The sequence below is a fragment of the Nannobrachium achirus genome (genome assembly GCF_963921795.1).
Source record: "Nannobrachium achirus genome assembly, chromosome: 23".
NCBI lineage: Eukaryota > Metazoa > Chordata > Actinopteri > Myctophiformes > Myctophidae > Nannobrachium > Nannobrachium achirus.
In genome coordinates this window covers 51270684-51287171 of record NC_137830.1, presented here as the reverse complement: position 1 = coordinate 51287171, position 16488 = coordinate 51270684, and the positions used below count along the sequence as shown (strand labels likewise).

The 16488-nt window shown below is 44.1% G+C and overlaps 1 protein-coding gene across 1 annotated transcript in view; it reads left to right on the top strand.

Annotated features, from left to right (window-relative positions):
• Positions 1–1211: 1211 nt before the first annotated feature.
• Positions 1212–16488, top strand: part of LOC308308979 (voltage-dependent calcium channel subunit alpha-2/delta-4-like) — a gene marked incomplete at both ends in the record, with an annotated part of 186120 nt that continues 170843 nt past the window's right edge. The window contains 2 exons of the mRNA XM_080754432.1: positions 1212–1297; positions 12537–12618. Of these exons, the coding sequence (XP_080610558.1) occupies positions 1212–1297; positions 12537–12618 (168 nt within the window). The remainder of the gene's footprint in view (positions 1298–12536; positions 12619–16488) is intronic.

The window sequence follows — 16488 nt, the reverse complement described above, 5'->3', positions numbered from 1 at the left end:
TATATGGACATGGGGGACACACAAAGCCACTCCTCGGAAGCGGCTTTCACCGCTTCAAAAATCAAACCTCGGTTCGAAGTGAAGCGGTGAATTTTTATTCTATGTGTTCTAGAGCTATGAAATCTGTGTTCTAGATCTATACATTCTGTGTTCTAGATCTATACTTTCTATGTGCTTTAGTTCTATATTTTTATGAATTATCTGGAGGGCCAAATTGTCATGTGAAGCTTGACCAATCCTCAATCCTGAACGCACGGGACACACGAAGCCACTCCTTGGAAGCGGCTTTCACCGCTTCAAAAGCTTTTAGGGATGAACTCAAATATACTACATTCACTTACATTCACTTCATTCAGGTATCCATATACATATCCTTTATGAGGGAACATAATCAAATAATATATACTTAATACAAAATAATACAATAAAAAGGGTTACCTACCTGTACCTGTACAATCATATTAATGAAGTATTCAATCAATCAATCAATGTGTGTGTTTCTATCTGAATGTGTCCCTGAACAAAACAGGGTTCTGAGCACAGAGTTCCCAACTTCCCACACATCTTTACCAGTTCATTTCCAAAACTTTTCCAAAACCTTTTCCAGAATATTTAACCAGATTTCCAGGACTATATAACAATAATTCAGCTCAATAACAAGTCGTTTACTCCTATGTGCAATGCCCAAAGACAGGTAGTGTATGCCAGGGGTTCTCAACCTTTTCAGGTCGTGACCCCCGAAATAATCATATTTGAAGAGTATAGGAATTTTGTATAACACGGTTTTATTGTGAAAATAGCAGATCTACGTGCTCACAACGCCTCGCGTTGTGAGCACGTAGATCTGCTATTTTCACAATTTCTGCCTCTAATATTTGACAATTTGGCCAATGTTTAATTTTTCATTTCAGAGGTATTAACAAAATCAATAACCAAAGACGATGCATAGCTATTTTTTTTCCCAGGACCTTCCAGGACCCTTTATCAATTCCAAAACTTTTCCAGTACTGGAAAAATATTTTTCTAATTTCAAAATATTTCCAGGAATTTCATGACCGTGGGAACCCTTTGAGCACTCAGACGCCTGAACACTGGGAGCTGTGGGAACGCAGGGCTCCTGAACACTGGGAGCTGTGGGAACGCAGGGCTCCTGAACACTGGGAGCTGTGGGAACGCGTCGCACCCCGAGGCGGCGGAGGAGGAAGAAGAGGATGAGGAAGATGATGGCGTTGTGGATCATCTGGTTGGCCTCGCTGTGCCCCACGGCCGACGCCCAGATGAAGATCTCTCCAGATGTGTGAGTACAAGAACGGGCCGATACTCCAGATGTGTGAGTACAAGAACGGGCCGATACTCCAGATGTGTGAGTACAAGAACGGGCCGATACTCCAGATGTGTGAGTACAAGAACGGGCCGATACTCCAGATGTGTGAGTACAAGAACGGGCCGATACTCCAGATGTGTGAGTACAAGAACGGGCCGATACTCCAGATGTGTGAGTACAAGAACGGGCCGATACTCCAGATGTGTGAGTACAAGAACGGGCCGATACTCCAGATGTGTGAGTACAAGAACGGGCCGATACTCCAGATGTGTGAGTACAAGAACGGGCCGATACTCCCTTTTCCAACATGCTTGGTCAACGGCCGTTGGATATCCAGTGTTGCATTGGTGATTCAATGTCTGGGGGTACGCGGTTTTAGTGACGTCACGTGCATGTCGCTTAAAAGGATCCCTGACTAGAAAGCCATGTAGGCCTTAATATGTTATAATAACCCTCTTTAACCAAAATATACCATTTAAAACACTTCAAATGTCTTCCTTAGAGAGAAAAAAGTTCATGTTAGTCTCGTCAACCTAAGCTACAGTAAGCTAACGGCGGTTAAGTTGAATTTCAGCGTTTCTGAATCGAATAGAGCAGGGGTCTTCAACAGGGGGTCCGCGACCCCTAGGGGGTCCGCGGAGGTACTGCAGGGGGTCCGTGAAATTATTGCTTGAAAAACAAAATCAAAAAATGTTTTTTTTTTGTGCGGAAATTGGAATTTGTGTTTATAATTGCAAGCTTTCAGGCGTTAGATGCCTGAAGAAGGTCTGTGACTGAAAGTTGAGAGGGAGAGAGAGAGTGTAGCTTACACTGGTGTGATTGTTGTGAGTCACTTGTTGAACTAGTTGTCTGTGGGACTACAGGGGAAGTCAACATTTCCTTGGCTGTTGCAGTGCAGTTCAGTTGCAGTGCAGAACCTGCATCTGTTAAAACAAGCTTTCTATTGGGTTTGGTTGGACACCCTAACCCTAACCCGAACCCTAACCCGTTGGACACATAGAAGGAAAATATTCAGTACATAGTCTTTTCATGGCATTTTCTTTATTTTTTATCCCACGATTTTGTAACCCATTTTTTCACCCAGTGCCAATTGCCTGTGTAATCCTGGGCTCTGCTCTCCCTCTGCCACGCCTGGGGAGACAACGGACTGACCTCATGCTTCCTTCAATGCATGAGGAGTCCAAGTTGCTTATTTTCACCTGACAGTGGAGATTTCCCTGGTTTGGACGTAGCGCGTGGAAGGAACACGTTATTCCAACCAGTTCCTTTCCCCTCCATCAGGCGCCCCAGCTGGCCAGGGGGAGGCATTATTGAGACCAGGATTACTGCATGTTTTTGTGAGGGTATCAACCCTAGGAGACACAGGGAGAACATGCAAACTCCACACAGAAAGGCCCTATCGCCAACCCCACCTAGGGTGTGGGCGCTGATGACGCGGCGGGAGGAACAGGCCCCCAGCGCCCACAGCGTCCCCCGGCGGGAATCGAACCCAGGACCTTCTAGCTGTGAGGCGAAGCGCTAACCACTGCGCCACCGTGCCCCCTTTTCATGGCCTTCTTAAGCGTTTTAAACTAAACGTTTCCACACATTTATGGAAATTATTTACATTTCTTGCCAGTCAGTCAACAATTCAGAGCATAATTATCCTCAGTCAATCAATATAATTGATTGTTTTGAAAGCAGCTGTTTAAGACAACTCCTGTCTTCAGCAGTAAGCCATGCGCAGCGTTCACATGATGTCAGCAGTTGTTTTGTGACAGGTGTCTTTTTCCTCTTCTTTTTTTCCCCTTTTTGTCGAGTCAAACCTCCTGTCAGACTTCCACATAATCAATACTCAGCTATCACTCACACCTGCGTGTGTGTGTGTGTGTGTGTGTGTGTGTGTGTGTGTGTGTGTGTGTGTGTGTGTGCGTGTGCGTGTGCGTGTGTGTGTTTGTGTGTGTGTGTGTGTGTGTGTGTGTGTGTGTGTGTGGGGGGGGTGCGTCGGTGTGTGTGCGCGTGTATGTGTGTCAGTATACAGCATGTCTGTGTGTCTGTGTACCGGTATGTGCGTGCGTAGATGCGTGCGTGTATTAAACATTTGTGAGTGGAGGATTATAGCTCCAGAGTCAGGTCAGGGTCCACAGGCCATTAACTCTTTTACCGCTACGGACGTTCCCATTCTCCCCATTTTTGACGGCGGCGCGATGCCAATAGTTCGTTCTTTGGCTCCTTCTTTTGTACCTTGTTTTGATGTCTATAAACTGATGAGGGGTCGCGCGGGTGTGTAAAAAAACATCTCCCGTGATAGTGCTCTCAAAAATCCACTGGACGTTAGCATCAATGGAGTAACAAAACACTTCCTTGTTATTTTCTCTGGATCTATTGCTCTGTAGTGATTCAGTGGTCTGGACGGATGGCAGCCGACCGCGGCCATTTCACATGAATTCTTGCATGAGGCTGCCCTCCACTGCCAGTATAGCCAAAGTACATCTATGTAATGAGAAAAGAAAATAATAATAATAAAAAAAAAATGAATAGATCTTTGTCTATAACGTCGCAAAGGTAAGGTGCTTTTGCTGGCACCAGACCCAATAAATAAATAATAACATCTGGCAGTAAAACTGTTAAGGAAGTTCACCCAGGATGGTGCATCGTGCCTGGGGAGTATTTGGCCGAAGGCCCCTTAACCGCTTGAAACCCAGCAGGTTTATTCAGGGGGGAACATTGTAAAATGGTCTCTCAACATGTGGTGCGTGAGCAATCAGAACCGTGACGCTTGTCTTTTTTGTTGATCGACTCTCACACTCTGACATCATGCTCTGTGACATCATCACTGTGAGTGTGATGTCAGGGGAAGCAATACCTTTTATTGCCATATATGGAGATCCCTCCGATGCCAGGGGACCAAATCCCTTTTATGCCCATATACAGTATGGAGATCCCTGATGTCATCAATATTAAGCCCATATCTGTGAATGCCAATATGGGTACCAGGGGTCTCCATATATGGGTACCAGGGGTCTCCATATATGGGTACCAGGGGTCTCCATATATGGGTACCAGGGGTCTCCCTATATGGGTACCAGGGGTCTCCATATATGGGTACCAGGGGTCTCCCTATATGGGTACCAGGGGTCTCCATATATGGGTACCAGGGGTCTCCATATATGGGTACCAGGGGTCTCCATATATGGGTAACTGGTCCGATATACATCACTGGCCAGATGGCGTCTTACTGGTCTTATAGATTTAGTGTAGATGAGGGAAAAAGCTTCAGTTGTAACTCGGGTCTAGTTTTAGGACAACTCTTCTTTGCATCGACACGTTGTGAGCTTGTAGATCGGCTATTTGAATTATTTAAAAATGTTTTTCAAAATAGTAAACAAAAAAATGCCAAGAGGTCTAGGGATAAAGGATAAGGCAAAGAGGGGGCCCATATGCTATTTTCCCTTCTTATATTGATCTCTAATGACTGTCTATTTAGCAGACTTGCCCCAAGCAGATCCCAGCAGCATTCATAGCTTAGAGTTGAACCCATAAGCATAATTCATGGATTGCACTTGTAGTCCTAAACGGCCATCTTGAGGACCAACACAGGTGTTTCAATTTGTCTGATTGTCACGGAACTACACCAATCAGAACGCCAGTGTTGGTCCTCAACATGTACCTACTGTAGGTACAGGTACCTACACTATTTGTTGCGGTCGAAGTGTTTTAATGAATCTGTTATTAGTTGTGATTACACACGCATCCATGCCTTGGTTGTCCCACACGAGCGGCAACAGTATCGTAAATCATGTTTTGGGGTGAGCGTTCGGCTGTCCAGGCCAATCACAGCGCGTCTTTTCTGGGACTTGTCAAAAGACATAACAGCATAACATCTGTTTAGCTGACTACGGCCGCTTGTGTGGAACAAGGCATGAATGTGTGTCGAAGGGCAACTAATAACAGATTCACAACAACAAATAGTCTAAGTAGTGATATGCTTATTATAGACCCTATTCACACTGCGGCCATCTTGGATCACATGACTTCCTGGGATAGCAGCCTGCATTACAAACCATTGTGAACAATGGAGCGATGGTCCCAACATATGAGTTCTATTCAACCTTCAAATGGGCAGATGACAACATCAACATCCCCAAAAGGATTAAATAAAAGGGTATATCCACAATATTCATGGTAGTTAGGTTGCAACCTTACTGTGTACAAAGACTTGCTATCTGTGCAGTGCTTGCTCCACTATCATATTAACTATTTGTTGTTAGATTGTTTCTGATTAATATGCAAACATCACGATACAGTAATATTAACTATATGATGGCAGAGCAAGCACTAGTCTGCATACTGTAGCAAGTCTTTGTACAGAGTAACACTGCAACCTAACTACCATGAATATTGTGGATATACCCTTCTATTTAATCATTTTGGGGATGTTGATGTTGTCATCTGCCCATTTGTCGATTTGGTCAAAATAAATTGGTTGAACAGAACTCATATTTTGGGACCATCGCTCCATTGTTCACAATGGTTTGTAATGCAGGCTGCTATCCCAGGAGGTCATGTGATCCAAGATGGCCACGGTGTGAATAAGGTCTATGGGCTCCACTCTATGAGAGCTGCTGTGTTCCGCTGGGGAAACTGGACGACAGGAGCAATTCTGCTAAACAGACCCCATGGACAGTCATTTAGGATCAATAATATACTGTAAGTATTTACTCTGGAGTTGTCCTTTAAACCCCGTGTGTTGAGTTGAGTCCCTTAGGGCTTTTCAGTTATCTGTTATTGTGGGGAAAGCTTTGGCTGAAAATAGCCGATCGACAAGCTCACAATGCGTCACGCTGCAACGCGTTGTGAGCTTGTCGATCTTCTATTTTCTGCAAGATGCTGGGGTTTAAGTGGTCTAGTGGTAAAACTCACCATTCACAATGCAGCAGATGTTCTTATCCAGATTCCAGAGTATCCTATTAACAGTGCAATATGAATGGTAGTCAACACACAACAGGGTCAAATATGATATAAATAGAGTGCTTAGAAAACCATTTAGTGCTGCAAAGGATCGAGGATAGCAGGTAAATATCAAACCTAGCATCTTTCTGAAGCAGGGCTTTTCAAACCTTTTATTCCATATTTCCATTTCATGGGGGTAATGTTTATGTGCGGTGGGGAGTAATAACTAAGAACATTTACTCAAGTATTGTACTTAAATACAATACTTGAGTAAATATGATTTAGATATTTGGGAGGTCTTTCCAATTTTATGTACTTTTACTTCTCCGCTCCGTCTCAGAGGTAAATATTGTACTTTTTTCCCACCAGTGAGTTTGAGAACCTCTGGTCTAAACATCACACCATCTAAATAACAAACAGTACATGTGTGGATACTAGGGGTCGACCGATATGGGATTTTCATGTTCGATTTCGATATCGATTTGTTGTGATCAAAGAGGTCGATAACCGATATTAACTCATACTCTGCGATCCCCGTCAAAACCGGGGATTTCTCGCTGTACCTCTCTGCGATGCCCGTCCTTCCCGGAAATGTAATTAGCTTTAATCATTATGAAACGATTAAAAGTATGATCGCTGTATATATCTGTTTCGGAGACTTTAGGCCCGCCCCCTAACTGTATCCGGTCGTATTTCCCGTTTGGACCGGATCTAGCTTTCCGTATCCGGTCTGAGCCTGGGCCATAGTCCCGCCTCCATTGGTTTACATTGTAACAGAAGAGGAAGCTACTCGGCGATGGAAAGCTCGTTTTTCAATCCGATTTTTGCGTTTGGAAACTTTGATCCAGTCTCTACACGCCTGGATTATGATCCCCGCACATATCGTGCGTTTTGTGCGCGAACGTGTCGACGTGTTACTATAGCGCACAGCTGGCTTTTTTCAATGTTTTTTTCATGTAAACACTGGAGGATAAGCAGGGATACAGCATGGCAACGGATATGTCTATTTCAATGGGGGTTTTTTTATTCGAAAGCTGTCACCGAGTCTACACGTCTACTAGATGAGTCGTGCACAGATTGTGCACGATGCGTGCGCGTGCCCACGTTAAAAGGTAAGGACAATTTGGCAGCTGCTTGCTTACTACAGCTATGTTTAAAATGGCAGCAAAATTGTTAAGAACCGATATGCATTTTAAGTAAACAAAATAAAATAAATCCCCCAATTTTAAATGGTGGTTAAGTGGTTAATTCATTTCTATATTTTTCCCATCCTAATTGTTCTAGAGGCTCACATCTGGTCCCCACATCACCCTTGAACAGGGGTGGGCAACTTTGATGACGGAGAGGCCACTATATTTTCACACTCACTCAAGAGGGCGACATTGCATATACAGTTAAACATAGCAAAAATAGCCAATCTACAGGCTCAAAACGCGTCACAGTGCGACACATTTTGAGCTTGTAGGTCTGCTATTTTTAATTGGAATCTTGAATAGTTTTTAGCTATTTTAATTTTATCGATATTAATAAATTGTATGAATATCGAATTCGATAATTGCCCGTTTCGATAATCGGTCTATCCCTAGTGGATACCAAATCTTGGCTCTGGAGGTGTTCCCTGGTCTCTCTCTCTCTCTCTCTCTCTCTCTCTCTCTCTCTCTCTCTCTCTCTCTCTCTCTCTCTCTCTCTCTCTCTCTCTCTCTCTCTCTCTCTCTCTCTCTCTCTCTCTCTCTCTCTCTCTCTCTCTCTCTCTCTCTCTCTCTATCTCTCTCTCTCTCTCTCTCTCTCTCTCGCGCACCCGCGCCAGGTAATGGATTAATTTAATCTAAAGTCAGGGATGAGGATACATAACAGGTGTTATGTAGGCTACTAGAGGCTAGACAGTAGACACACAACGTCCTGTGACTGAAATGTAACAGGTTCACTTCCTGAAGCTAACATGGGGGGCTCAGGGGTAGAGAAACCGTTATTAGAGCACGAAGGGTTCCTGAAGGGTTCCCAGTTCGAATCCGGGCTCCCCCTGAGTTAATGTGGAAGAGTCCTTGAGCAAGACTCTGAACCCCTAGTTGCTCCCAGTGAGCACTGTAGGTTGGTACCTTGTATGAATGTGTGTGTGAATGGGTGAATGTAATGCACAATCTATGTAAAGCGCCTTGGATAAGAGCGCTATATAAATGCACCATTTAACATGCACTCTGATAAAAACAAACCCAGAAGAAGTCAAAAACACAGCAACAAACACATCGCACGTAAGAAATCTTCCGTTTGGAATGATTTCATTGCAGCCGAAAATCAGGCATTGATTATTGTGGGCTTGCCGTGGTTACCAACCGTCTGGTAAAATACGGTGAATCGTCCAGTTTACTAAAAGATGGGTCCCGTAATGAACTGATACGGGAGGTCAGGGAATCAATATGAATTACAGGACGATTTATCTGAGAAATTACTGTGATTCTGAATCTGCTATACTGCTCCTGTCTGTGTTTGTGTGTGACAGTCTGATGTCTAGATTAACCCTTGGCCTACTGGTCCATGCGCATACCACATAGGCTTTGTGTAGCCTGCAGCAGGTCGCTGGTTCGATTCCCGATCCCGACCAGATTTGCTGCGTGTTACTCTCCATCTCTCTCCCCGTTTCCTGTCAGTCTACTGTCCTGTCAATAAAGTTTCATGTCAGTCTACTGTCCTGTCAATAAAGGCATTAAAAAATCCCCCCAAAAAACATATCTTTAAAACTCTCGGCTCATTGCAGACAGCTCATTGGCTAATTTACTCATGACACGATCAATGAGAATTCGCGCTTTCCATGTTGCTATAGATCAGGGGTGTCAAACTGCCATTTCGCGGGCATTTTGCGGCCCGCGAAGAGGTCCAATGCGGCCCGTGACGGACCCCCGAAAAAAAGGAAAAAAGTTTTTTTTTTCCTTTTTTTTTTTTTTTTTCCAAAAAAGATTTTTGGACCTCCAAAGATGTAGCAGGCATGATCGCAATCGCGAAATTGCATGTTTAACCCCCATACCAACCACATCTTTCAAACATGGCAGCCATGTTTGTTTACATTTGAAGAAAACATAATGGCTTCTATCTCATGAATGCCTGAATGGATTTCCAAGCGGATTTTTTTGTTTGAAAGCTGTGAACAGCGTGAACACACATGGTGCATGATCTAGGCATGGGCATGCGTGATCCGTACACTATGAATTACATGGAAGTCTATGGAGACTGAGGCATCCCTGGTACTTGGCAGCCATTTTGAAAAAGCAGCGAATGCGTTAATAGTAGAAAGAAAAAAAAAAACATTCAAGGTGCAACAAGCATGGAATATGAACACAACATGTATTACTTTCTAACACAATGAAGAGTGTGGGAGAACTCAGAAGCACTATGGGGAAGAAGGAAAAGAAAATCCTGAAGTCATTTCCCACCTATCTTGTCAGGTGCCTGGAAACAACAGAGTTTTTTTGTCTTGCTAATGTGTATAACTTCAAATTGAGTTGTTCTACTTTAATAATTGGGCTCCATAAAAATGCATTGTTTGTTTTCAATGTCTATAATCAAAGTAGCTACAGCAGTGGGTCAGTTACTGAAATACAATGCTGTGTAAAGGCCTATTCACACTGAGCACTATATACTTATAACTTTACAAATCTTGTGTGTGTGTGTGTGTGTGTGTGTGTGTGTGTGTGTGTGTGTGTGTGTGTGTGTGTGTGTGTGTGTGTGTGTGTGTGTGTGTGTGTGTGTGTGTGTGTGTGTGTGCTGTGTGTGTGTGTGTGTGTGTGTGTGTGTGTGTGTACTGTATCACTTCCACCACCTTTACCTGTGAGTCAGTCAGTAGGTCAGTTAATCCTTTGGGTTTGGCACGCTACGGCACAGCATGGGCATTTAAACCTCCCCACTTCACTGCACACGCAGCTAATGAGGGGAATAAACTCCCTGTCGCACTTAGAACAACGGACTCACTCGCTAGCTTTCGCCGAGGACTGAAGACTCACCTTTTCAGACTCCACCTAAACCCTTAGCACTACAGTTAAATCAATGACCATACATGAAGCTAGTTAGCAATTGTTTTTAGGTTTTTAGAAACCTTTTTTTTTACGGATTATATAGTTTTCTTTTTTTTTTCTTTTTTTTTTCTCGATATATATTCATTCACATTTGTTATATTGCTGTTGATGTACTGACACTTAATCTTGTTTATTATTGTGATGTTTATTTGCTTATTGTAAGTCGCTTTGGATTAAAAGCGTCTGCTAAATGCCTAAACTGTAAACTGTAATGAGGGAGGACACACGCACAGTCCCAAATACGCAAGGCAGGTGTTGAGCCAACTCGGTCAGCAGGGACGTGCTGGGCCCCTGATTCAGCCCGGGAAAAAGAGTTGCAGAGGCCCTCATTGCGCGCTATAGAGAGAGATCTCTCTCTATAGCGCTGCTGCTACTCAAAGATTTGCCATTTCAGATCATGACAAGTGACAAGCCAGTGGGCCAATTACATGAGTTATATTTCGTCATTGTCGGGTGGAAACCTTGTATGTCCAAAACCATTTTAAAAATGATTTAAACTAGTGAAAACAGCCGATCTACAAGCACACAACGCCTCGCACCGCGAGGCGTTGTGTCTTTACAAATCTTTACAAATCGCACCGCGAGGCGTTGTGTGCTTGTAGATCTGCTGTTTTCACTACTTTTGTGCGACAGCCTTGTATAAGCAGGGCTTTGCTTAGCGAAAAAAAATACAAATTTGAAACTTGGAGATAAGAGCTTTCTGCACGACAGTGACGATTTACTTGTGGCCGCCAGCCCCCAAAATGGAACGAAGGCCGACATTTATTTTTATTTATTTTCCTAACTGCGGCCTGGACTGCCGGGAATGAACCGGCCGTTCGGGAGTTGTCCCGCTTTTCCCAGTGGCCAGCACGTCCCTGTCGGTCAGTCTAATCAACGTCACATGGGCTTTTGGGGTGCGACTAACTGAAGCCCACTGTGTGTGTGGATGGATGGATGGATGGATGGATGATGGATGGATGGATGGATGGATGACATAACCCTGAGATGCTATCTTATTAGCAGTCTAGCAGGCAGACTTCAGGTCAGCCACCTGTTACCCTTAAGACTGACCTTATTTGGATTTGACTACTTATCCGCTAATTCCGCTCTCTCTCTCTCTCTCTCTCTCTCTCTCTCTCTCTCTCTCTCTCTCTCTCTCTCTCTCTCTCTCTCTCTCTCTCAGACACTAACATGCCAGATAGATAACCCGTAGCTCGGTCATGCCTGGCTAATTTCACCCACTCTTTCACAGTCAGGATAAACAGAGTTGATGTGACCCATGTGATTAGTGTCATTGTCACGTAATGTAAAGGTCGCGGGTTCAGTCTCGGCTGCGCCATCTATCCAATATTCAACCACACGAGGCCTCTCTATTCTAGGCATTTCCTAGAATAGAGAGACATTTCCTAGATGTGCAGTTTCCAAACAGGTGGTTACGTACACTGTAGGACACAAGACAAAGGTGGATTCTTGGAACAAAGGCTTTACAGAGACATAAACAGAGAGGATAAAATATTTCTAAAACCCAACCCACAAACACTGGGCGCCTGTTGGCCTACCGGTCCAGGCGCATACCACAGAGGCTCACAGCGTGTCGTGGGTTTGAGTCCCGATCCCGACAACCTTTGCTGTGTGTGACTCCCATCTCTCTCCCCTTTTCCTGTCCTACACTGTCCTACAGTCTACTGTACAGTAGCAGGGGTCTTCAACGTTTTCAAGCATTTAAGGACCCCTTAGTTGAGAGAGAGATGAAGCAGGGACCCCCACAACCTGTTCAGAGATTCCATATAGTTTCATCGTTTGACAGCACAATCATCAGTGTATTTTGGATTCATGTCAATTTGTGTTTTCAGATATTTAACCACTTGAACCGTCAATACTTAATAAACTTGACCTTTCACTCTGTATTTAATCTGCTCTTTTTCCCCCCTACACCAAAGTAAGTGGCATACCGAGTGGCAAAGTGAATTTAGTGTTGTTTAATGCCATTTAACGTTGTTTAATGCAATCAGATTTCTGTGTGGATGTATGGGCTATCAAGACCAGAAAGTATTTTTTTTTGCCACTCAGTCGGCGTTCCCTTATAACTTCCAGGTATGATGATGTCACACGCATACCCTCTATTTCTAATTCTAAGTGTGTGTGTGTGTGTGTGTGTGTGTGTGTGTGTGTGTGTGTGTGTGTGTGTGTGTGTGTGTGTGTGTGTGTGTGTGTGTGTGTGTGTGTGCGTGCAGCGTGCAGCAGTGGGCTGTATCCTTTGGTCGACAGATAGCAGCTCTATCTACAAAGTACTCTGGAGCTAAACTACTGCAAAAGGTAAGACAATGCACCCACACACACACACACACACACACACACACACACACACACACACACACACACACACACACACACACACACACACACACACACACGCGCAAACGCACACGCACACAACACATCATTAGAGGGGGTGTGGTCTGTATTTCATCAACCTATAGGAACACAGCTTAGGCTGGCACATATCCTCATCTCAACATCTGGTCAAAGCCCCGAGACCAGTTCACTGACCCACTTCACACACACACACACACACACACATAAAGGAGCAGTGAAATCCCTGGTCATAAGATGTTTCCAGAGTGTAAGTAATGCTGTTGTCTCCCTGTAGACACCCTGCCAGGGCCATACACCATCTGACACACGCACACACGCACGCACGCACGCACGCACGCACGCACGCACACACACACACACACACACACACACATACACACACACACACACACACACACACACACACACACACTGTTCTAGGTTTACCTCCTAGTGTATTTCAGAAGTTGCATTGTGTTGATAACAAGAAGTCACAGACAGACAGACAGACAGACAGACAGACAGACAGACAGACAGACAGGGACGTGCTGGCCATTGGGAAAAGCGGGACAACTCCCGAACGACCGGTTTATTCCCGGCCGGTCCAGGCCGGCCATTAGGAAAAAAAATGTAAAAAAAATGTCGGCCTTCGTTCCATTTTGGGGGCTGGGCGGCCAACAATGTAAATCGTCACTGTCGGGCAGAAACCTCGTATCTCTCCAAGTTTCACATTTGTAATTTTTTTCGCAAAGCAAAGCCCTGCTTCATCAAACAAGGCCGTCTCACAAAAGTAGTGAAAACAGCAGATCTACAAGCACACAACGCCTCGCACCCGCGAGGTGTTGTGTGCTTGTAGATCGGCTGTTTTCACTAGTTTAAATCATTTTTAAAATGATAAATACAAAACAAACGGTTTTGGACATACAAGGTTTCCACCCGACAACGACGAAATATAACTCATGTACGGTAATTGGCCCACTGGCTTGTCACTTGTCATGATCTGAAATGGCAAATCTTTGAGTAGCAGCAGCGCTATAGAGAGAGATCTCTCTCTATAGAGCGCAATGAGTGCCTCTACAACTCTTTTTCCCGGGCTGAATCAGGGGCCCAGCATCAGGGGCGGACTGGGACTAAAATTCAGCCCTGGCATCTTGGACCAGACCAGCCCCCAACCAGCGCGCGTGCAGACACGGTACCGACCCGACCGTCGGGCCGAGGCACATACATACAGTACACAAGCTCTTATTACCCCCACCTTTATGGAATAATAACAACAACAACAACATAAATTATAACTACAGACAACTACACGACCCATACATTGCATAAGTTAGCCTACAGTAACCAACAAGGGGAGTTTGTTGCTCTTACAAGAATCTCCACTTGAGATGATGTACTGGGTCTATCACAAACCTAGACATGTGATTAATGAGAAGTAGAGGACTGTTATGAATGGGTGAAGTATGGACATGATGATTACATGCAAAAATGTGTCTGCACTCTGCATGCAATCAGAACTTTGGCTAGTTAGAATGGAAAACAAGCATATTGATCTGAGAGTTGGACACACACACACTTGGGTTATATTATATTTTAGAGTGTTGTATTTAATTGCTTAATGTGCAGCATACTGTATAGGTTATAGAGAGCATGACAAAAGTAAATGATTGTGCTATTTTATTGTAACTGCAAGATAATGCAGTGTTTTAATAGTAATTGTATTACCTATGATAATGCTGAAACTGAAGACCAATAAACAAAAATCACACCCGTGTGAACTGAGCGGTGGTCGTGGAGGCTGCGCAACAGCAAAACAAATATATATATATACCTGTATATATATATAATAAAAAATATTAAAACAATATTAAACAAAATATTAATAATAAAATGCATGTCACTCAGGCCGCCACTGGTATCCATCCATCATCCATCCATCCGTGTGTGTGTGTGTGTGTGTGTGTGTGTGTGTGTGTGTGTGTGTGTGTGTGTGTGTGTGTGTGTGTGTGTGTGTGTGTGTGTGTGTGTGTGTGTGTGTGTGTGTGTGTGTGTGTGTGTGTGTGTGTGTCTGGTCTGGCCTGAACAACAGCGCCCCTCCCTTAACATGTGTGGTCAAAAAAGGTACTGTAGGCTACATACAGACAGACAGACAGACAGACAGACACGGACGCAGACAGACAGACATACCCACACACACGGCCACGTATAGGAGCGTTGTGACCACCGCTCAAAAATGCACCATGATTGAAACAATATGTGTACTGACAGTGCCAGTGACACTGTCATTTATTTTAGTTTGTTGTCTTTTAAGGTCACACACATAAAGTAGCAGATCTACAAGTTCACCTGTTTATTTTTATTTTCCTTCTATTCTTATTTTTTTTATTTTGTAATTGATGTTATTCTATGCAAAGAAAGTACTGTGTTCTATCCGTCAGTCTTTCAATGTTATATGAGATACATAAAGTGGCTGTGTAAATAAGCCGAAAAGCTCCTTTTAGTTGACCTTATCAGTGATTTATACTGTCATACAGGTTCAGTTTCATGACAGTACAGTTCACTGGTACAAGGTTAACTAAAAGGAGATCCTAGTAAGCCTTTCTGCTTATTTACACTGGAACAATGTGGAACACATGAGAGTTGTGACTGTGAGACATAAAATGTGCTTAATGACTCAGGATGAATATGATTGTTTTCCAGGCAATACATTACATAACTGCATAGGTGCAACACATTACACACACCACCACAGGCACAGTCAGACCACACCATGCACATGCAGTTGCAAACTTGCAGACAGTTTCTAGTTAATAATTATGTATTATTTATTCATGATTGAGTCAACTGAACTGTGTTCATAGATAGAGCTAAACAACCATTTCTGAACCATTTTGTTGATCTTGATACTAACCGTTTTACTTTTTGTTTTACCATGTCATCATGACATGAGTAGCAGGAGCATATGTATGTATTTATTTATTTCCACACCACACCATGCGTTTTTGAGCGGTGGTCACGCTGCTCCTATACGTGGCCGTGTGTGTAGAGGTACGTGTGTGTATGTGGGTGGGTGGGTGCGTCCGTATGTAGCCTCAAGAATGTGGTGTAGTAACTTTTCTAACCACACATGTTAAGGGAGGGGCGCTGTTTTCAGGCCAGGCCAGGCCAGGCACACACGCACACACACACACACACACACACACACACACACACACACACACACACACACACACACACACACACACACACACACAGGGGGGAAGGGGGGTAAACCAGCTCAGTTCACACAGGTGTGATTTTCTTTTCTTTTTTCATTTTCAAACCATGCTTGTTTGCTGGGGGCACACTAAGGCTAAGCCCCACCATGCTTACCACATCACCACTTGCTCCTTAGGCTTCACGTAATGGTGGTGGCAAGCCTTCCTCATCAACAAGTATAATTCCCTCCTCCTCCTCCTCCTGCACTGTTACAACGTCCTCGGAACTGAGTCGGCAAACTGTAACTCGACACCACAGGCTGAGGCTGTTGTTGGAAAGCTTTTCTTTTCTTCTCCCTCACCTTCTCCTGACCACCTTTAATTTTACGTTTTTTGGTCTCCTGACTCTCCTCCATTTTCTCTGTTTGTTTTCGTTGAATTTGTACGTTGTTTTGTTTGTTTGTTTCTTTCTCTCTCTCTCTCTCTCTCTCTCTCTCTCTCCACACTACTCTCTCCTCCACTCTCCTCTCCAAGACGGGCTGGGAGTGGGTGGGGGAGGAGGGATTGTAGCAACATGTGGGTGGTACTCCAGAGCCACTGTAGCCTGTGATAGGGCCGCTGGCGCTGCTGGGCC